Source organism: Nerophis lumbriciformis, linkage group LG07, assembly GCF_033978685.3.
Source record: "Nerophis lumbriciformis linkage group LG07, RoL_Nlum_v2.1, whole genome shotgun sequence".
NCBI lineage: Eukaryota > Metazoa > Chordata > Actinopteri > Syngnathiformes > Syngnathidae > Nerophis > Nerophis lumbriciformis.
The window spans coordinates 20,597,146-20,620,976 of record NC_084554.2 but is presented as its reverse complement, the minus strand read 5'-3'; the positions used below and the strand labels follow the sequence as shown (position 1 = coordinate 20,620,976).

Sequence of the window (23,831 nt, the reverse complement as noted above, 5' to 3'; positions counted from 1 at the left end):
TGGTGTTCTGCTGACCTCAACTGCGGATGTTGTGGATCGGTGGAGGGAATACTTCGAAGACCTCCTCAATCCCACCAACACGTCAGAGTGGATCGTGAGATCGACAGGCGGATCAGTGCGGCGTCTTCAGTAATGCGGACGCTGTATCGATCCGTTGTGGTGAAGATGGAGCTGAGCCGGAAGGCAAAGCTCTTAATTTACCGGTCGATCTACGTTCCCATCCTCACCTATGATCATGAGTTTTGGGTTATGACCGAAAGGACAAGATCACGGGTACAAGCGGCCAAAATGAGTTTCCTCCGCCGGGTGGCGGGGCTCTCCCTTAGAGATAAGGTGAGAAGCTCTGCCATCCGGGGGGAGCTCAAAGTAAAGCCGCTGCTCCTCCACATCGAGAGGAGCCAGATGAGTTGGTTCGAGCATCTGGTCAGGATGGCACCCGAACGCCTCCCTAGGGAGGTGTTTAGGGCACGTCCAACCGGTAGGAGGCCACGGGGAAGACCCAGGACACGTTGGGAAGACAATGTCTCCCGGCTGGCCTGGGAACGCCTCGGGATCCCCCGGGAGGAGCTGGACGAGGTGGCTGGGGAGAGGAAAGTCTGGGCTTCCTTGCTTAGGCTGCTTCCCCAGCGACCCGACCTCGGATAAGCGGAAGAAGATGGATGGATGGATGGATGGACATCATAATGTACAATCACACTGTTTACACCATACCATGCTATATACATTACTGTACACACCAATCATATTGGCACATAAAAAGAGAGTCAAGGAGTGTAAAACGTGTACCAGTACCCCGACAGTTGAAACATGCACCACAACAGCTAAAACATGTACCACTACAGTTCAGACATGTACCACCACAGCTGAAACATGTACCGTATATATATCCATCCATTCATCCTCTACCGCTTTTATATATATATATATATATATATATATATATATATATATATATATATATATCCATCCATTTTCTACCGCTTATTCCCTTTGGGGTAGCGGGGGGCGCTGGAGCCTATCTCAGCTACAATCGGGCGGAAGGCGGGGTACACCCTGGACAAGTCGCCACCTCATCGCAGGGCCAACACAGATAGACAGACAACATTCACACTCACATCCACACACTAGGGCCAATTTAGTGTTGCCAATCAACTTATCCCCAGGTGCATGTCTTTGGAGGTGGGAGGAAGCCGGAGTACCCGGAGGGAACCCACGCAGTCACGGGGAGGACATGCAAACTCCACACAGAAAGATCCCGAGCCCGGGATTGAACCCAAGACTACTCAGGACCTTCGTATTGTGAGGCAGATGCACTAACCCCTCTGCCACCGTGAAGCCTATATATATATATATATATATATATATATATATATATATATATATATATATATATATATATATATATATATATATATATATATATATATATATATATACATTACAGGCCAAAAGTTTGGACACACCTTCTCATTCAATGTGTTTTCTTTATTTTCATGACTATTTACATTGTAGATTGTTACTGAAGGCATCAAACCTATGAATGAACACATGTGGAGTTATGTACTTAACAAAAAAAAAGGTGAAATAACTGAAAATATGTTTTATATTCTAGTTTCTTCAAAATAGCCACCCTTTGCTCTGATTACTGCTTTGCACACTCTTGGCATTATCTCGATGAGCTTCAAGTATACCTTTGAAGTGAAAACTATTTTAGGTGACTACCTCTTGAAGCTTAAAGTGTACTTAAAGTGTCCTCTTTTGGATTATAACAAAACATATGTTCTTTACTGCAAATACAAATAGTTTTTAAAATTCTTTCTGTCTGGGTTACAGTAAAATTACCATTAAAAAAAAAACCACATATGTTTTTATAAAGTAAACATCAAAGACAATAATCAATAGCTATCAGTGTTTCTTCATCCTATGACTTCATGTTTTTAATACTCACTACAACTACAACAAAGCAATGTTTGGTTTCATTTTTAATCCAATATCAAAATAATAATAATAAGCAGTAAAACGTTACAGCTTCACAAAGACCCCCAGTGGACAATAAAAAGAGCTACAGCAGAGAAATATTCAACAAGAAGAAAGTGAAATAAAAGTACACTTCTTCTTGTCGGCTGAAAGTAGGAATATATGAAGAATTTATGTATGAATGTATGAAGAATGCATGTCTGAAAATAATAAATGTAAGAATATAAGAATGTATAAAAGTAAAAACCCATGATTTCAACCTTTCAAAGTTACTCTTGGACAACAAATTTTTTACCTCGGTATTTGTCAAATCCAAGTCACGGCCCTGGTTGTGGCTCAGAGAGCGAACGGAGGCGACAACAAGTAAGCTAGATAGATGGTTCGCTAACTAGCGAGCTTGTTTCGGCGCTCTCGACCATGGTCTTAACTTGTTTTCTTCTATTTATTTTGGAGTACCGAAACAAGCTTGCTAGTTAGCTAACCACCTAGCTAGCTTACCTGTTGTCACCTCCGTTCGCTATCAGAGCCACAACGTTGGCAGCTGTCCACTTTGCTGCTAATCATATCAGCGAGTACCCGCGGCTAAGGAGGGCATTCAACACATTTTGTTTGGTACATATTTCTATTGATATTTCATTTAGAAAATGCCGAAGTGATATTTTGACGCAAAAATTAATGTTTAAAAACATGAATTTCCACGTAACTGCAGAAATCTCACATGTCTACTGAATGTATGAATGTTTGAATATGAAAATATGAATGTTTGAATATGAATTTATGAATGTTTGAATATGAACTTATGTATGTATGAACGCATGTGTGTATGTATGTATGTATGAATTGATCAACTACATGTGTAACAAAGCAGGATGAATATTTACTGTCGTGAACATATTAATTTCTATGCTTTCACTTCGAAGTGCAGTGAAACATGTTTATGTTGACACCCCTCAAATTTGCTGACTGATGTCAACACAAGCGCTGGTCAACATAACTGGAGTAAAAACTCACTTATGACTTTGTTCACAGAAATAGAATCCAGCGTAAGGCAGCCATGCTTTTATTTTAAAGCCGAACAGGATGTTCAATGTGTGCATGTTTTAATGTTTAATGTACTGTAGTTACGCTTATACGTAACTACAGTACAGTAGTTACGTATAAGCTTTATGATTCAATATAACGTTTATGTCGACACAAGCGGTCCCCCACGTATGTTGCCGGAGATTAGTTTGTCGACATAAACGTGTTGTTGACATAAGCGTGTTCTGCTGTGGTTATTATAACCACCCCATAATATATAATGGTGTTCATCTGGTTCATTCCTTCTTTATTTGTATTTTTTCTGCTGCTTATGGGACAGGAGTGGGACCAGATTAGCTCTGCTTTCTCACCCTCCTTTTGGACGGTTGGGCTTGTGAAGTTTTGACATGTTCCAAATAAATTATTGAAATGGAATAATGCGTGTGTGTGATACACAACAAGTTATGTCATTTCAGCACAGGACACATACGCACACAGACACAGACGCGCACACACACTAAAAGAGTGTAATATAAAAGCGTGTTTACCTTGAAAGAAGCTTTTAACTCTGAGGTAAGAAACTGCAAGTCTGAGCACAGAAAGTTTGTCCAGTTTGGAAATGACGTCAGCAGAAAAAGGCAACAAACTCCCCAGTCGATCCAACTCAGCGTTCAAACGATCTCGATGTCGTTTGGACGGATTTGTTTTCTCGTTAGCAGACGACGGTTTCCTGTCAGCAAGACGACATGCATCAAAACATGAATACTTTTATTCCTATTATTGTTCTTCTGTGAACTTTTTACAGAAATGCAAGTGTTGAATGATCATAATCATGTGAAAAGTCATAACTAACAATTTATAATCACAGCATTTGCAGCTTCTCACAGTCATCTGTACTTGATTTGCAGAAAAACTACAATTACTGACAAGTTGTTTGATTGATATTTGTTATTGATATATAGATTTATCCATTGATTTATTGTTTCATGATAATAGTCGCATGAGCATCTTTCAGCACACAAAACGTTTGTTGTTCTTGACAAATACAACAAATGAAGGTATTTGCAGCAAACAAAGATGATTTATGAAAGCTGTCCTAATTAAAATAATACACTTATAAATGATAAAATGATAAATGGGTTGTACTTGTATAGCGCTTTTCTACCTTCAAGGTACTCAAAGCGCTTTGACACTACTTCCACATTTACCCATTCACACACACATTCACACACTGATGGAGGGAGCTGCCATGCAAGGCGCTAACCAGCACCCATCAGGAGCAAGGGTGAAGTGTCTTGCTCAGGACACAACGGACATGACGAGGTTGGTACTAGGTGGGGATTGAACCAGGGACCCTTGGGTCGCGCACGGCCACTCTTCCACTGCGCCACGCTGTCCCTATCATTATCAGACATTATCAAGTCTTTTTTCTCCTTACTTGAACTGAATTCATCTTCACAACACACAAACATTTATTTTCATTTAACATAACACTATCAACTTGACCAGCTGATTGCTTAATAGTCATATTAGAAATATTGATGATCTTTTATGAGCACAACTTGTTCTCCAACTAAAAAACAAATATGATTCATATACTAGTTGTTAACATACACTTTTCATAAACTTCACTTCAACAAAATTCTATTTTCAACATATTGCTTTACTTTCTTTGATTGTCAAAATGCCTTTTATTGAATCATAAATCACTGCAGGATTTTAATTAATAATTTCAAGACATTCAATCGCATCAATCGATTTTTACATTTTAAAGGAAATAATGAATGTGTATCATTATATGCAGTAATAATTAATGTAATGATCTTAATAAAATATTAGGACTAGAACAAATAGTTGATATAGTTATAGGATTATATTAAAAAGTTGACATAATATTAGGACTATAATGGAAGGTCAATAAAATATTCAGATCATAATAAAACTTTGATCAAATATTATAACTATAATAAAAAGTTGATAGACTATTGGGACTGGAATAAAAAGTTTATAAAATATTGGCAGTGCAATTAAATGTTTATGGGTTATTAGAACTGGAATAAAAAGATGATAGAATATTAAAAATAGAATAAATGTTAATAAACTATTAGGTCTATAATAATTAAGTTTATAGAATATTAAGAATAGAAAACAACATTTTTCAATTATTAGGACTATAATAAAAAAAAGTTACTATAAAATAAATCTAATAAAGAGTTAACAAAATATTAGGACTTTAAAAAAAAGTTTATATAATATTAAGACTGTAATAAAAAGTTGATGAAATATTAAGACTCTAATAAAAAGTTAATAGAATATTAAACCATAATTTAAAAAAAGTTGATAATATAAAAGGAATATAATAAAAAGTTAATAAAATATTAGGACTATAACAACACGTTGATAACATATTAACAATAGAATAAAAGTTCATAGTATAATAGGACTATGAGAAAAAGTTTATATAAATATTAGTGGTAAAATAAAAAGTTAATAGAATAGTAGTACTATAGTAAAAAGTTGATAAAATATTAAGACTAGAATAAAAATGTAATAAAATATTAGGACTAGAATAAAAAGTGGATAACATATTAACAATATAATAAAAGTTCATAGTATATTAGGACTATTAGAAAAAGTTTGTATAAATATTAGTGGTAAAATTTAAAAGTTACTAGTATTTTAGGACTAGAATAAAATGTTGACAAAATATTATGCAATAATGCAGTAAAAATATATATAGATAATTAGTACTATAATTGAAAAAAACTTGATTGAATATTGGGACTATTAATCAAAAACGTAGCTGAAATATTAGGACTTTAATAAAATAAAAAGTTGATTTAATATTAAAACTATAATAAAAAGTTGATAGAATATTCGTACTATATATAATAAAAAGTAGCCAGATAATAAAAATAAGATAAATTATTAGTCCTACAATGAAAAGTTGGTAGATTATTAGGACTATAGAATATTAGTAATACAATATTAGTAATTTAATAAAACGTTTTGACTGACAATAACTTAAAACAAATTTGACCCTTGAGTTTGCAGATAAAATGAAGTAGTTTAGAAAATGTCAACTGCAGGTTGAATACTGGTATTGTAATATTTGCAAGTGTAAATACTAAATAAAATATAGTATTGAAATATGAAAATAAATTTGAAATATTTCTTAACTGTTTTTGGATGGGCTTCCTCCTCTTTCTGCCCGCGTACATGCAGTCACCTGGCGGGATCATCGTTTTGCGCTCCGTGCAGGTAACAGGTGCGCTGCGTGTAGGAAAGTGTGTGAGCGTGTTAGTGTGTGTGAGCGTGTTAGTGTGTGTGTGCGCAGTCGCGCGCGTTTGTGTAGACAGACACAACAGAGAAGACATGTGCATGAGATGTCATAAATGATGCACAGCAGTAATAATGAAATAGCATTTTTAACAACATACCAGCTTTCTGCGAGGTTGCCAGTGAGGTCCAGTATAATTTTGCAGTGATCTCACATGAAAGGGAAAAAAAAGGAAAAAAGAAAACAAAAGAGACAAAATCCACTCACACAATCCTCAATCCAAGCGGAAGTAGAGTCAGAGAATAAAATCTCTTCTGTGCTTCATTCAAATGTTGTGAAGCTTTAAAGTCTTGACTTCCTCGCTTACAGGTGAAGATTCTTCTCAATGACATGTCAGCTCTTCGCACGCAACTCTCTCACACACGCACACACATACACGCACGCACACACACGCACACACGAGGTTTGTGCAGCGTTCAGGTGCTGTCCGCGTATTGGAAATGTCATTCAACACATGCCGGCATCCGTGTTTTGTTTTGAATTTGTAAACATGTAAATGTAATATATTTTATTTTGTAGATTGATTTTTACATCATTTTATTTGTTTAATGTGCTCATTTTAGCAGACAAAAGAGCAGTTAAGATGTGATTTAGAAATGCATAAATAGTCACGTAGTTTAGATTTTTACGAGGGACCATGAAGGTGGTAGAAGCCCAATCCGACCCCGGTTGGGCAGGGGGGCGGGGCCCAGCGGGTGATACGCGAGGCAGCGCACGCGCATAAAACCACAGAGGGGCGGTCACACGCTCAGGGCAAAGCGCGGGCTTGATGCGCGTTCACATGAAGAACGTCTGCGGTCGAGATGTTGATGGTCGGCGACGCGAATGGCGAAATGTTGTTTTATTCTTTTTTACAGGTGAAGTTAAAGTGAAAACGTCATCGAAATTGATTTAGCTTTCGCACTTTGCTGGGTTAAAACAGCGGATGTTACGTTTCAACGACGACTTGGCTCCTGGCAAAGATTTGAGCAAATTCCATGAAGTGGGTAGTTTGGGACAGTAGTGGAAATGTTTCCTTCAAAACAAGAGCAAAGAGGATACTCAAAAGGAAAAGTGTTGTTGTCTGCTTTTATTTTTTTACAGTAAATTCATTGCTATCAACGAGATGTTTCATTTTAAATATATTTAGTTTCCTATATTCTACTCAGTTTTCGTCTTTACTCGTTTTCATTTTGAATTATTTGTACAGTCAGTACAGTACAGTCCAAATACTGTGATGCTGTCATGTAAATCACATGGACTTCGCCTTTTTTCCAATACAAAGAGAAAAATGTTTGCTATGATTTTGGGTGGAACTTTTTTTGCTCCAGTCCTGGTGGAAATCATTTATATCAATGGTACCCAACCACCGGGCTGCAGCCCGGTACCGGTCTGTGGATCGATTGGTACCGGGCCGCACAAGAAATAAAAAAATTTATTTAATTTTTTTATTAAATCAACATAAAAAAAAACAAGATACACTTACAATTAGTGCACCAACCCAAAAAACCTCCCTCCCCCATTTACACTCATTCGCACAAAAGGTTTGTTTCTTTCTGTTATTAATATTTCTGGTTCCTATATATCAATATAGATCAATACATTGGCGTTGTTAGGCCTATTTTAGGAGGGGCTCAAGCCCCCCTAAAATATTCTTAAGCCCCCCCTAAATAATTTGGTGTTATATATATATATATATATATATTTTTTTTTTTTCAAATACATGCTGACATATTCATTATAAAGTGGCCCGAATATGAGTTTAAATAAATAATCATATAACCTGTAATTATTACTCAGTTTCCCCTCACTTCATAGCGTAAGGTAGAGAGCCCCTTTAGTGCGTTGGTATCCAATCCATTCCACTTGTTCATATAGAAAATGCTCACATCACTCAAAATCCAGTCCGCATTTTCTCTGCGACCTTGCTTGCAAGTTGCGGTCCTGCAGGTGTAAGAAGCACATTACCACACAGCACTGTAGAACAAGAATGTGAACGGATGCAAAATGGACATATGAAACTTTTTCAAGAAAGTAAGTATTCATCACTGCTTGTAGTAAAATGTATTAGCTCCACTTTACACCAGGTCTGTGTTTGACAAAAAGTTACATTCCCGCTCTAAAACAATGCTGCTACTTAGTTAGCTAGTTAGCCTGAAATGCATCATGAAGGGCCTGGTTATTTATAAAGTTAAATGTGCACTCTTTTTTACCATTTGCCATCTTTGGGGTTACTTCCTTCTGGAGCATCAGCTGTGTTTCTCACTTTACACATGGAGCAGAACAGGAGCTGAGCTCATTCAGGTATGACTATCATCAGTAGATAATAATAATAATCACTCCACAACCCCTATTGACCTGTAGGAGTCAGGGCAGAGGAGCACATAAAGTGAGAGGGCAGAGGCCTCTACTGGAAAGGTGAGTAGGAGAATAATGATACATATAAATAAATATTAAAACAAATGTTTTTTTTAAATGGCTTATCAATAAGCCATTTGTTTTATTTATTTCTGGGTGGATCATGTTGTCTATTGGTCCTCCTAATTGTCAATCATTCTAGTAATGTTACGTAAGGACGTATATATATATATATATATATATATATATATATATATATATGTATGTGTGGGGGAAAAAAATCACAAGACTATTTCATCTCTACAGGCCTGTTTCATGAGGGGGGGTTTCCCTCAATCATCAGGAGATTTTAATGGGAGCATTCACATACCATGGTTTATATAGGGCACAGAGTGGGTGGGTACAGGCTGGCGTAGGGGCGTGGTGATTGGCTCATGTGTTACCTAGGAGGTGTTTCCGTCTGTGGCGGCATGCTGTTACAATTTCGCTGCGCTTGTTGGGGGATGACAGGTCTGGACGGTAAATAATAAACAGTTTCTCTTTCAAGCATAGGTTGCATCTTTTATTACCACTATTGTAAGGTGTGCTGGATGCAAGAATTTGCCATGTTATTGAATATTCAACATTATTGTCTTTGAGGTCCCAAATGTGTTTGCTGAGTTCTGTGGTATTCCGCAGGTTTTGGTTCCTGAAAGAAGCCTTGTGATTGTTCCATCTGGTTTTGAATTCTCCCTCGGTTAATCCTACATATGTGTCGGATGTGTTAATGTCCTTGCGTGTTACCTTAGATTGGTAGACAACTGATGTTTGTAAGCACCCCCCGTTGAGAGGGCAATCAGGTTTCTTTCGACAGTTACAGCCTTTGTTGGTTTTGGAGTCGCTCTGTCCGGGGGCCGACGGCTCATTTGCAATTGTTTTGTTGTGGTTTGAGATGATTTGTCGTATATTGTTCATACAGCTGTAGCTCAATTTAATGTTGTTCTTGTTAAATACTTTTCTTAGGGTGTTGTCTTTGGGAAAGTGTTTGTCAATCAGATTGAGGAATTTGTGTCCAATGTTAGTTGAGACGTTTTTGCTGTATGGGGGGTTGTACCAGATGATGTCGTTTCGTTTTCTGTTCTTTTTTGGCTGGTTTCCTGGCGTGGGTTCATAGGTGAGGGTGAAATTGTATCCGCTTTCATCAAGGGCTTTTTGGTACGGGGGGATTGCTTGGTCAAATTCAGCTTTGCTAGATGACAGCATCGATAGCCTTTTATTAATTCCGGTAGGTATTCTTTTCGTGGTGGTGGGTGGGTGGTTGCTGTCATGGTGCACGTATTGGAGTGTTGTGTTGGGTTTCGTGAATGGTTGGTAGCTGTTATTTCTCAGGTTGAAAGTGACGTCAAGGAAGTTGACGGTTTGCTTGTTGGCTTCAATCGTGATCCGTAGGCCGTTCTCTTTGAAGATTTGGCATATGCGCTTCTTGGTATTCTCGCTGCTCCTTGGCGAGGCGCGACACACTGCCAGTCCGTCATCACGGTAAATACCAAGGTTCAGATTGAGGCTAGCGAGCTGGGAGAGGAGGAAACTCCCATATATATATATATATATATATTATTAATATAATGGATTGTACAAACCCCGTTTCCATATGAGTTGGGAAATTGTGTTAGATGTAAATATAAACAGAATACAATGATTTGCAAATAATTTTCAACCCATATTCAGTTGAATATGCTACAAAGACTACATATTTGATGTTCATACTGATAAACTTTTTTTTTTTTGCAAATAATCATTAACTTTCTACCGATCACCACCTGGTGGTGAGTTGGCTGCGATGGTGGGGGAGGATGCCGGACAAACCTGGCAGGCCCAAACGCATTGTGAGGGTTTGCTGGGAACGTCTGGCAGAGTCTCCTGTCAGAGAGAGTTTCAATTCCCACGTCCGGAAGAACTTTGAACATGTCACGAGGGAGGTGGTGGACATTGAGTCCGAGTGGACCATGTTCCGCACCTCTATTGTCGAGGAGGCTGATTGGAGCTGTGGCCGCAAGGTTGGTGCCTGTCGTGGCGGTAATCCTAGAACCCGTTGGTGGACACCAGCGGTGAGGGATGCCGTCAAGCTGAAGAAGGAGTCCTATCGGGTTCTTTTGGTTCTCCTGAGGCAGCGGACAGGTACCGACAGGCCAAGCGGTGTGCGGCTTCAGCGGTCGCGGAGGCAAAAACTCGGACATGGGAGGAGTTCGGGGAAGCCATGGAAAACGACTTCCGGACGGCTTCGAAGCGATTCTGGACCACCATCCGCCGCCTCAGGAAGGAGAAGCAGTGCACTATCAACACAGTGTATGGTGAGGATGGTGTTCTGCTGACCTCAACTGCGGATGTTCTGGAGGGAATACTTCGAAGACCTCCTCAATCCCACCAACACGTCTTCCTATGAGGAAGCAGTGCCTGGGGAATCTGTGGTAGGCTCTTCTATTTCTGGGGCTGAGGTTGCTGAGGTAGTTAAAAAGCTCCTCAGTGGCAAAGCCCCGGGGGTAGATGAAATCCGCCCGGAGTTCCTTAAGGCTCTGGATGCTCAAGGGCTGTCTTGGTTAACAATACTCTGCAGCATCGCGTGGACATCGGGGGCGGTACCTCTGGATTGGCAGACCGGGGTGGTGGTTTCTCTCTTTAAAAAGGGGAACCGGAGGGTGTGTTCTAACTATCGTGGGATCACATTCCTCAGCCTTCCCGGTAAGGTCTATTCAGGTGTACTGGAGAGGAGGCTACGCCGGATAGTCGAACCTCGGATTCAGGAGGAACAGTGTGGTTTTCGTCCTGGTCGTGGAACTGTGGACCAGCTCTATATTTTCGGCAGGGTCCTTGAGGGTACATGGGAGTTTGCCCAACCAGTCTACTTGTGCTTTGTGGACTTGGAGAAGGAATTCGACCGTGTCCCTCGGGAAGTCCTGTGGGGAGTGCTCATAGAGTATGGGGTATCGGACTGTCTGATTGTGGCGGTCCGCTCCCTGTATGATCAGTGTCAGAGCTTGGTCCGCATTGCCGGCAGTAAGTCGGACACGTTTCCAGTGAGGGTTGGACTCCCCCAAGGCTGCCCTTTGTCACCGATTCTATTCATAACTTTTATGGACAGAATTTCTAGGCACAGTCAAGGCGTTGAGGGGATCTGGTTTGGTGGCTGCAGGATTACGTCTCTGCTTTTTGCAGATGATGTGGTCCTGATGGCTTCATCTGGCCAGGATCTTCAGCTCTCACTGGATCGGTTCGCAGCTGAGTGTGAAGCGACTGGGATGAGAATCAGCACGTCCGAGTCCATGGTTCTCGCCCGGAAAAAGGTGGAGTGCCATCTCCGGGTTGCGGAGGAAACCCTGCCCCAAGTGGAGGAGTTCAAGTACCTCGAAGTCTTGTTCACGAGTGAGGGAAGAGTGGATCGTGAGATCGACAGGCGGATCGGTGCAGCGTCTTCAGTAATGCGGACGCTGTATCGATCCGTTGTGGTGAAAAAGGAGCTGAGCCGGAAGGCAAAGTTCTCAATTTACCGGTCGATCTACGTTCCCATCCTCACCTATGGTCATGAGCTTTGGGTTATGACCGAAAGGACAAGATCACGGGTACAAGCGGCAGAAATGAGTTTCCTCCGCCGGGTGACGGGGCTCTCCCTTAGAGATAGGGTGAGAAGCCCTGCCATCCAGGGGGAGCTCAAAGTAAAGCCGCTGCTCCTCCACATCGAGAGGAGCCAGATGAGGTGGTTCGGGCATCTGGTCAGTATGCCACCCGAACGCCTCCCTAGGGAGGTGTTTAGGGCACGTCCGACCGGTAGGAGGCCACGGGGAAGACCCAGGACACGTTGGGAAGACTATGTCTCCCGGCTGGCCTGGGAACGCCTCGGGATCCCCCGGGAAGAGCTGGACAAAGTGGTTGGGGAGAGGAAAGTCTGGGCTTCCCTGCTTAGGCTGCTGCCCCCGTGACCCGACCTCGGATAAGCGGAAGAAGATGGATGGATGGATGGATGGATAGTTTTTAAGTTTTGTGTTTCTTGTAGAATCTATACAAAGTAATATACATTAGCCTATTGTTAAAATAATGAAAAAAACATCACTAAATATATTTGTTTTATTGTATTGTTGCATTAATAGCTGTTGTATTATTATAGGATGGCTTGTTAAACATTTCATAGGATTTTCAGAGGGAGGAAAAACCAAGACATTTAATGTAAAATGAAAAAATACATAAAACAAAAAAACAAAAAAACTGGTTAAAAGCCATTGTCCCGTGGAGCATTTAATTTCGTCCCGTGCATTTTTTTACCGTCCCCGGGACGACAGGACTACGTTAATCTCAAGCACTGGAAGTTACATTTTATTGTTTGCATTATTTGTTTCAGCATTGCACTTTGAAGATGGTCACTCAGCTCTTTGACAGCTTTGGCTCTTTTTCAGATCAGCAGACGGACTCTAAGTGTTTCTTATTTACAGTATATATAAACGTTTCTCATTTCTATTCAGACTTCCATATATATTTAATTTCCTTAACGGCTTGCCATAATACACATATATATATATATATATATATATATATATATATATATATATCCATCCATCCATCCATTTTCTACCGCTTATTCCCTTTTGGGGTCGCGGGGGGCGCTGGAGCCTATCTCAGCTACAATCGGGCGGAAGGCGGGGTACACCCTGGACAAGTCGCCACCTCATCGCAGGGCATATACATATATATATATATATATATATATATATATATATATATATATATATATATATATATATTATATATATAAGCCAAATTATCCCGATCCAGATATTACTTTAATTCAAGTAATTAAGTAATATTTCCAGGGCTTGAATTTACAACCATTTTAGTCACATATGTGCCCAAAATGTAATCTGTGCAACTTCAAAATATTTGGGAACAAGCAATTATTGTATTGTGAGCGAAAGTCATGGCATTAGCCTCTATGTTGTGAATTAATAACATAGAGGCTAATGCCATGACTTTCATTGTGTTTCAGTGTATCTTCAAGGATCATGCAAGTAATTGTTTCTTGTTGATTCTGTAAACAAAATGTCACTGTGCAAACCCATGTTTGTTGTTGTACTGAACACAGATTGAAAATAAACCGACTGAAATAATAATAATAACAATGAATAATTTGTAAGTCTTTGTTAGCCGTTTGTGAAGTTTTGTGCTCGTGCGCTACGTTCGCTCGTATCTTGTGCATCTCCTGGGGGCTAAGCCCCCCCGTCCTTAAAAGCTAGTGACGCCCCTGGTCTGCAGGGATACAGTCCGTAAGCACACATGATTGTATTTCTTTATGACAAAAAAAAAAAAAAATACCACCTGGGAGCTCACCTCGGTGTACAAAAGACACGACCGCGTAATAACCTGCTTCTATTGGCCCGGTGTGAAACGAGCCATAGAAGACTTCTGCAAGGGCTGTCCCGATTGCCAAAAGACTGCACCTAAACTCACGTATCGAAACCCCTTGGTCCTGCTCCCCATCATCAGCACCCCATTCTCACGTCTGGCAATGGACATCGTTGGACCACTCCCGAAGTCAGCCAGAGGACATCGCGACATACTGGTAATAATAGACTATGCCACCCGATATCCGGAGGCTGTACCATTACGCACAGCCTCAGCCAAAGCTATAGCACACAAACTGTTTATGATGTTTAGCCGAGTTGGAATTGCAAATGAGATTTTAACGGACCAGGGCACATGTTTCATGTCACAAGTGCTAACCATGCTCTACAAATGGCTGAAAGTAAAACGCATACGAACCTCTGTATATCATCCTGGTGGAACGTTTCAACTGTACGTTGAAAAAGATGCTAAAAAAAGTAGCCGACGAAGACGGGAAAGACTGGGATCACCTCATTCCATATGTCCTCTTTGACATCAGAGAGGTGCCCCAGGCGTCCACTGGCTTCTCCTCCTTTGAGCTAGTTTATGGCCGACGTCCCTGAGGCGTGCTGGACATTGCGAAAGAAACCTGGGAGAACCATCCCTCGCCACACCGCTGTGTGATCGACCATGTCGCCCAACTACAAGCCCGGGCTCGCAAAATCTGGCCCATGGTAAGAGAACATATGGAAAAAGCCCAAAGAGAACAGGCAAGAACGTATGACAGAGGTGCCACACGCCGAGAGTTCCAGGTTGGGGAAAAAGTGCTGGTATTAGTTCCATCCAGTGAATGCAAGTTCTTGGCCAGATGGCAGGGGCCTTACGAGGTAATTGAGAGAATGGGGGCCGTGAACTACAATGTAAACCAGCCAGGCCGGCGGAAAGGTCACCAAATTTACCATGTAAATATTCTGAAAAGATGGCATGCGGCACAGCCGTTGCCATCTGCTGCGTTTTTAACTGCACACTCTACCCAGACCATTCCCCTGGTACCTATAGGAGAGGACCTCTCCCCGTCCCAAAAGCAGGAGGTGAAGGAACTTCTGGGACGGAACCAGGACCGCCTCTCGGAACTGCCCGGAAGGACCCAGGCAATCAAACATGACATTGAGACAAAACCCGGAAAGGTGATAAGACAAAGGCCCTACCGAATCCCAGAAGCCAGGCGGGCGGCTATAAAAGAAGAGGTAAAAAAAATGCTAGAACTTGGAATAATAGAGGAATCCCATACTCCATGGTCCAACCCGATTGTTATATATACATATATATATATATATATATATATATATATTGTGATTCATAGCACCAGCTGGTCTCTCCATCTCCAGCATCTCAACGCGGTCCTAGGAGCTCTTAGACATGCCGGACTGACTGTCAACGCTAAGAAGTGCCGAGTGGGTCTGACTGAGACTGATTATCTCGGCTAAACAATAGGAAGAGGCTGCGTGAAACCCCAGGCCTGCAAAGTGGAGCGCATCAAGGAATGGCACCGCCCCTTGACGAAAAAGCAAGTAAAATCATTTATTGACCTGGTATCATATTATCAAAAGTTTATTAAAAATTTCTGTACGATTGCAACACCGCTGTATGAACTGACACGGAACAAACTGCCCCATCATGTCACCTGGACGGCTGAGACCGAGACTGCCTTCCAGATGTTGAGGAAAGCCAGTGTTGAAAGCCCCCGACTTCAGTCAGCCGTTCATCCTCCACACTGATGCCTCAGGCACGGGCATTGGAGCCGTGCTCGCCCAGCTCGTGGACGGAGAGGAGCACCCAGTAACATTTATTAGTCTGAAGCTCCAGAGCCATGAGCGAAACTATGCCACAGTGGAAAAGGAGTGCTTGGCAGTCAAATGGGCAATACACCACCTCCGCTACTACCTATGGGGTAGGACCTTCACCTTGGTAACAGACCACGCCCCCTTGAAGTGAATGTCCACAAATAAGGATCGAAATGATCACGTCACACGCTGGTTCCTGGAACTACAGAATTACCACTTCACCATAGAATATCGGCCTGGGAAGGCGATCCCACATGCAGACGCCATGTCCCGGCTCTATGAAGAGGACAAAGAAGCTCCCGGACCGACCGGCAAGCTTAGGGGGGGGATATGTGGAGTCTCACTCAAGCACCGCCTGACAGGTAGACACCTCACAGGGGGAGGAGCCAGGGCATGGAGGCAGAGTGGAACACAGAGGACAACGCCCCAGCTTTGGTCGTATCATCGAGGGGCGGTACATTCCCCTGCACCTGCTCAATCAGCCTGAAGTGCCACCAGCTGTGCGGCCAGGTGGGGCCCAGCTACAAACTGTTCTTCACTCTGCCTCATTCAGGTCTGGCTCTCCTCTGTGTCAAGGCAGGTGCATCAGGCGGTAAGTGAGACATCCACTATTTCCACATTAATGACATTATTAGGGAAATGTTTTCTAATATTATGTTTTCTCTTGTTTGATAGGCAATTACCTACGACATGTAAAGAAGTGTGCTGTGTGAAGGATTGAGAGCCCCGGATGGGAGATATTTATGTTTGTTAATGGACACTTTCAGTTTGATACTTCTACACCCTGCCCTTCCTACAAAGACTTGTGCAATAAATGCCCTTTTCGGCTTTTTGCAAACCCAATCCTGTGTCTTGGTGAGAATCAGGTGCCACAATATATATATGCCCTGCTGATTTTATACATTTACTCAATGACACAAATAGAAAATTATTATTTACCGGTAAGTACTAATATATATAACTATAATTAGTATTAATATTTCAACTTAAATGTCGCTGGGGGCGCTGGAGCCCATCTCAACTGCACACGGGCGGAAGGCGTGGTGCACCATGGACAAGTCGCCACCTCATCGCGTGACCCCGAAAGGGACAAGCGGTAAAAAATGGATGGATGGAACTTAAATGTTTTGCTTTCTTTAACAATTTCAGTATATTTTTATTTCTAGAATTGGTGAGGGGAAACAGAAAATATGCTGTGCATCACAAATGGCTGCACAAAAACAAATTATTGATCATATTGTTGTGATTGCACCTTTGTTGCTGTTTTGCATGTATGTGTTTGTTATAACAGGTGTAACTGTGGTTATCTTCAGGGGTCAAATGTCGTATTAACACCATGACTTAATTAAAGCTAGGCTGTTTAGGTACTAATAATAATGTTTGGTATCAATGAAAATCCAAATGAGCTCCGCTGCTCCCAATAAAGTCCTGATAACACTGCAGGATGAACCTTAGCACGCAAGTGTGTGCGCACGAGTGACAAACGACTGAAAGCTGCATGCCAATTGAAATATTGAAATATTGTGACCTGCATCATTGATCAGACGTTGTTGTGGTTCTCAGGGGGCGAGTGAAGCTGAGACACGACTTGTTTGATTATAATGGACATGAATTATTGATGGATGAACAATATCATTTAGAGCACAGTTTTAAAAGCATGAACTATGTTTCAGGAAGACAAAGCAGTGAACAAAATAACAGCATTGTTCAATTTAAAGATCTCAGCCGTCACAATACATCATGAATTCAAGCAAAGATGAGGGGTTGTTTGCTGCTCACAGTAGTTTTTTTGTAATGCTGTAATATATTTGGAGAAAAACCTGAAATATGAAGCTTGCATCAAAAAATTTAATGATTGGGAACACAGAAAAGAAACAGTAAAAAAGATACAAGAATAGCTTTGATCGATATTCATAAACTCAATGTCAGATCTGTTCAACTAAATCAGGGGTCCCCAAACTACGGCCCGCGGGCCAGATCCGGCCCCCCAGCGTCCAAAATCCAGCCCACAGGAAGTCCCAAGTTAAATTTTTTTTTTTTTTTAAATCTTTCCTTTCTAATACATTTTCTACCACTTGTTACTCTTGGTGTCTCCTAGCCGCTCAGGCAAATCATATTGTCTAAAAATGAATTCCCATCGATAACGTGACAATGTTAAATGTTGATGAACATCAATGTTAAATATATACATATATATATATATATATATGTATATATATATATATATATATAAATATATATATATATATATATATATATATATATATATATATATATATATATACAGCCTGGCCCCCGGACAATTTTTTTTAACCCAATGCGGCCCCCGAGTCAAAAGGTTTGGAGACCCCTGAACTAAATGAATAAATTGTTCCGTAGCTCACAGTTACAGAAAACTCAAGACTTCTTCAATGTTATTCTTATTTGGAGAAGCAACAGACATTTTAGTTTTTTTGGTCAGATTTGCACACTTTGGAAGAAAATAAAATGTTATGCAAAATAGAAGCTGACCTTAAGGTTAAAAAGTCAATGTAAGGATCTGAAAATGTGTTTATTTCAGTCCAACCTACTCTTTGCTGCAAAAATATTAAAACAAAAAAATTAAATATAATTTCAAAATGTAATGCGAAATAAATGTTAAAGTAGTTGTAATGTGAACACTCACCACTAGAGGTCACTGCATTACATCCACCATTCAGCGACAGCTTGGACGCCGAGATGAACAGTCGCATCCTCTTTCGCTCCCGCTTGGGAATACAATCAACTACTCGGATGAGCCCACACTTCCTCCTTTTTCTACTGTGGATCACAGATTTATATTTTAAACCTCCTCGGATACTTTACCCTCTTGAAAATGAGAGTCGTGAACGCGAAATGGACAATCACAGTGATTTTTATCTCATCGACAATACATCAGCGAAGCACTTTAGCTTCGGAGCTAAAGTGATAGCCTTGTGCTTGACTGTAGATCGAAACAGAAGAAACATGCCCCTGATTGGAAGGATAGACCGAAGAGCAACAATACTATTATTACTTCTACTCTCAGGAGACACTGAACTCAACCCTGGACCTGTAACCACACGGTTAATGTTGTCCCGCCTGGCGAAGCCTAGCAATGCTACTGCTAGCGACGCCATTGAAGCTAACTTAGCTGCGGGACCTCCTATCTGCTCATCTCAACTCAAGCTCACCTGTGCTCTAGCGATCGGCGGCTCGACGGAAGACTTCGCCCCGTTCATCAACACGGTCGGCGGCGGCGGTGGCGGACGACCCAGAAATCGGTGAAGACGGCGAACGGCGCAGCGGCGAACGGCACGGCGGAGAGCGGCGCGGCGGCGGTCAACGAGGTGACTGTCGACATCGACACCCCGGTCTGCAGTGGAGACGATGTGGCGGGGGTCCACGCGGCCTCGAGGACGCGTCAAACAACGAACTGAAGTGCTCTCCAACTTCAACTTCAATAACAACCAACAACTTTTCTGGACAGTACCACTACACAGCGGACTCTGATGCTCTTTTTGGTTCCAGTGGACTACACATCATCCACCTTAATGTGAACAGCCACTCTGGAACCAAACTCGACCAAATCAGAGAAATGTTCCTCAACACGAAGGTAAAAATCCTGTGTTTCTCTAAAACCAAATTTGATCAAAGTGTTTCTGACTCAGAGATAGAAATAGAAAACTTTTCGGTTATCAGAAAGGACAGGAATAAACATGGTGGGGGCGTTTGTATGTATTTTCATCAGGATATAAAATACATAACTCGCACTGATCTTAACCACAATGACCTTGAATCTGTGTGGGCGGAATTCAAATTTAAAAACACTAAGCCGGTACTGATAGGGACTGTTTACAGACCCCTTAATCAGAATGATTTCTATGGGGCTCTGGAGGAGTGCTTGGCTGGGGCAGACAACGTGGAGAAAATTATAACTGGAGATCTGGACACAGATATTCAACGCAGAGATGCGCCTGTCTTCAGATCCTACAGTAAGTTTTGTAATCTACATGGTCTTTCCCAGCTAATAACACTACCTACAAGGGTGTGTGAGTCCACCCAATCAACTATAGATCTCATTCTCACTTCAGACCGGCCTGAAATAAAAAATAGTGGGGTCATGATCTGTGGTCTTAGCGACCACTATCTAACCTTCTGCACCCGCAAAGTAGCTAAACCCAAAGCCAATGGCCACATAACAGCCCAATCCAGATCTCTTAAAAAATACTCCAGTGATTATTTTAACTTAAAATTAGATGAGTGGGACTGGTCCCCTGTGCTCACGAGTAACCTGGTCGATGTTGCTTGGGATCGCTTCAAAACAGCGTTCCTAAAGATACTAAATGACATGGCTCCTGTGAGAACAGTCAGGATCAAAGCCCGCTCTGAACCAGGGATGAATCCGGACCTATTAGCTGCCATAAAAGACAGAGACAGAAAATACTCCGAATACAAAAAGTGTAAAACAGAAATAGATAAACAACCCAATAATAACCTCAAATCACTCCTTTCAACTCTCAAAAAGCAATGCAATAAATTAAGAAATAAGACAACCAACATGTACTCCGCCTTCCGCCCGAATGCAGCTGAGATAGGCTCCAGCGACCCCCGCGACTCCAAAAAGGGACAAGCGGTAGAAAATGGATGGATGGATGGACAACCAACCTGACGAAATCCTTAAAAAAAAATTACATTAACGACAAAATAGAGAAAAACACAAATAAGCCACGTGAGCTCTGAAAAATCCTCAACAACCAGCTTCCCGGTTGCAGCCAAAAACTTAAAACCAGACTCACCAACATCAGCATCAAGGAGGGTGACTCCCTCATTACAGACAAAATGGAGGTAGCAAGCAGACTTAACACCTTTTTCACCAGCATAGCCGCAACGCTTGTCAACAAGCTGTCCCACCTCTCTGGTCGCTTTGGTGTAGAACACATTAAAGCCTTCTACAGAAAGCTAGGAGTATCCAACAACGATTTCAAATTAGAAATGGTCTCAGCTGATGAGGTGTTTAAAAAATTGAGCGCGCTCCACCCAAACAAGGCCACCGGCCCATTATCACAATTTCAGAAGGGTTAAAACCATTAAAAATCAGTTCCCAGTGGCTTATTTTATTTTTCGAAGTTTTTTTCAAAATTTTACACATCACGCAATATCCCTAAAAAAAACTTCAAAGTGCCTGATTTTAACCATCGTTATATACACCCGTCCATTTTCCTGTGACGTCACATAGTGATGCCAACACAAACAAACATGGTGCATAGAACAGCAAGCTATAGCGACATTAGCTCGGATTCAGACTCGGATTTCAGCGGTTTAAGCGATTCAACAGATTACGCATGTATTGAAACGGATGGTTGTAGTGTGGAGGCAGGTAGCGAAAACGAAATTGAAGAAGAAACTGAAGCTATTGAGCCATATCGGTTTGAACCGTATGCAAGCGAAAACGACGAAAACGACACGACAGCCAGCGACACGGGAGAAAGCGAGGACGAATTCGGCAATCGCCTTCTAACCAACGATTGGTATGTGTTTGTTTGGCATTAAAGGAAACTAACAACTATGAACTAGGTCTACAGCATATGAAATACATTTGGCAACAACATGCACTTTGAGAGTGCAGACAGCCCAATTTTCATCAATTAATATATTCTGTAGACATACCCTCATCCGCTATCTTTTCCTGAAAGCTGATCTGTCCAGTTTTGGAGTTGATGTCAGCAGGCCAGGGAAGCTAGGGTCGATATTCTTCTCTTAATCATCTTCGGTGGCATAAGGGACGGTGTAAGCCAAGACATCCAGGGGGTTTAGCTCGCTCGTCTGCGGGAACAAACTGCCGCCATTGCTTGCCGTGCTACCGAGGCCCTTTGTCCCTGAATTGCTCACACACTCCGGCAGATTCAATGGGGGTCTGGCGGCAGATTTCTTTGACTTTATCGTTGGAAATGCATCTGTTTTGAGTGTCGCAGGATATCCACACATTCTTGCCATCTCTGTCGTAGCATAGCTTTCGTTGGTAAAGTGTGCGGAACAAACGTCCAATTTCTTGCCACTTTCGCATCTTTGGGCCACTGGTGCAACTTGAATCCGTCCCTGTTCGTGTTGTTACACCCTCCGACAACACACCGACGAGGCATGATGTCTCCAAGGTACGGAAAACAGTCGAAAAAACGGAAAATAACAGAGCTGATTTGACTCTGTGTTTGAGAAAATGGCGGATTGCTTCCCGATGTGACGTCACGTTGTGACGTCATCGCTCCGAGAGAGAATACTAGAAAGGCGTTTAATTCGCCAAAATTCACCCATTTAGAGTTCGGAAATCGGTTAAAAAAATATATGGTCTTTTTTCTGCAACATCAACGTATATATTGACGCTTACATAGGTCTGGTGATAATGTTCCCCTTTGACAATATCCCCTCCAGATTTCTCAGGGACTCTGTCTCCACCATTGCCCCAATCATCACGCACATAATAAACCTCTCAATTACACAAGGCCAAGTACCAAAAGATTTTAAGATAGCAAGAGTAACTCCCCTCTTTAAAAAAGGAAGCAAATTGGAACCTGGCAACTACCGATCTGTTTCTATTCTCAGTTCCATTTTGAAAGTAATGGAAAAAATAGTTTATGAACAGGTCGATAGTTACCTTACCACCAATAAACTCATGCACAAATTCCAATCGGGATTCAGAACTAACCACTCCACTGACACATGCCTTCTCTATCTGACCGACCACATCAAGCATGAGGTGGACGCGGGCGAATACTGCGGCATGGTCATGCTGGAACCTCAGAAGGCCTTTGACACCGTTGGCCAGGCTATACTGTTGGATAAGCTCAGAGCAATTGGATTTGACAAAACCTCATCGAACTGGATGCAATCTTACTTGGAGGGGAGGAAACAGGTGGTAGAGGTGAAAGGCATCATGTCCCCCCCCCCCCCCCCTCTCAGTAAGCTGTGGAGTCCCCCAAGGCAGTATATTAGGGCCTTTACTGTTCCTAATATACATAAACGACTTGTCATCAGCATGCGACTGTGAATTGTTCTTGTTTGCGGATGACTCGGCCCTGCTGGTATCAGACAAGGACAAGTCACAGGTGGAGAAAATCCTCAGTGCTGAACTCTGTAGAACTTGCACCTGGCTCGCTGACAATAAGCTATCTATACACTTGGGTAAAACGGAATCTATCCTGTTTGGATCCCACATCAACATTAAGAAAGTCAATGACTTCACTATAAAAGTGGGTGACATTGTTATCACCAGGAAAGAGGAGGTCACCTACCTAGGTTCCATTCTCGAGGCTAATCTTTCCTGTGATAAAATGGTAACCAAGGTAATCAAAAAGGTCAACCAACGAACAAGATTTCTCTATAGAATCTCCTCTCTGGTCAACAAAAGCACCATGAGGATTCTAGCTGGAACTCTCGTTCAACCCTTTTTCGATTACGCATGCACCTCCTGGTACCCTAGCACCTCCAAAACCCTCAAATCTAAACTCCAAACATCCCAGAACAAGCTAGTCAGATTACTTCGAGACCTCCACCCCAGATCACACCTCACTCCTACCCACTTTTTCAAAGTGGGCTGGCTCAGGGTGGAGGACAGAGTAAAACAACTTGCACTGAGCCTAGTCTATAAAATCAGCTACACCTCCCTGATACCTAAGTACATGTCAAACTACTTTCTTAACGTAAATGACCGCCATAACCACAACACCAGGGGGAGCTCCACTAACCACGTTAAACCCAGATTCCGATATAACAAAGGTCTTAACTCATTCTCTTTCTATGACACATCAATGCACTCCCAACAGGTGTAAAAGAAAGGGCATCTCGATCCTCCTTCAAAACCGTGATAAAAGTACACCTCCAGGCAACTTCAACCCTAAACTAACACCCTCCCCAGATTGTTAATAATCAAATGTAAATAATCAAATTTAGATACTTTTTCTTATGCCTTCTGA

General features: G+C 41.7%; 1 protein-coding gene across 2 annotated transcripts in view; it reads right to left on the bottom strand.

Moving 5' to 3' along the window:
* LOC133609768 (uncharacterized) overlaps nt 1-6,638 on the bottom strand; it is a 94,764-nt gene extending 88,126 nt beyond the window's left edge. The window contains exons 1-3 of one of the 2 annotated variants that reach the window (XM_061965681.2): nt 6,438-6,638; nt 6,178-6,270; nt 3,546-3,727 (exon numbers count right to left, since the gene is read on the bottom strand). In XM_061965681.2, coding sequence (XP_061821665.1) covers nt 3,546-3,727; nt 6,178-6,239 — 244 coding nt within the window. In that variant the 5' untranslated portion in view covers nt 6,240-6,270; nt 6,438-6,638. Of the gene's footprint in view, nt 1-3,545; nt 3,728-6,177; nt 6,271-6,437 lie in introns of those variants that run through there. The other variant, XM_072913472.1, reaches the window with a different exon arrangement.
* Between the last annotated feature and the right edge of the window lie 17,193 nt (nt 6,639-23,831).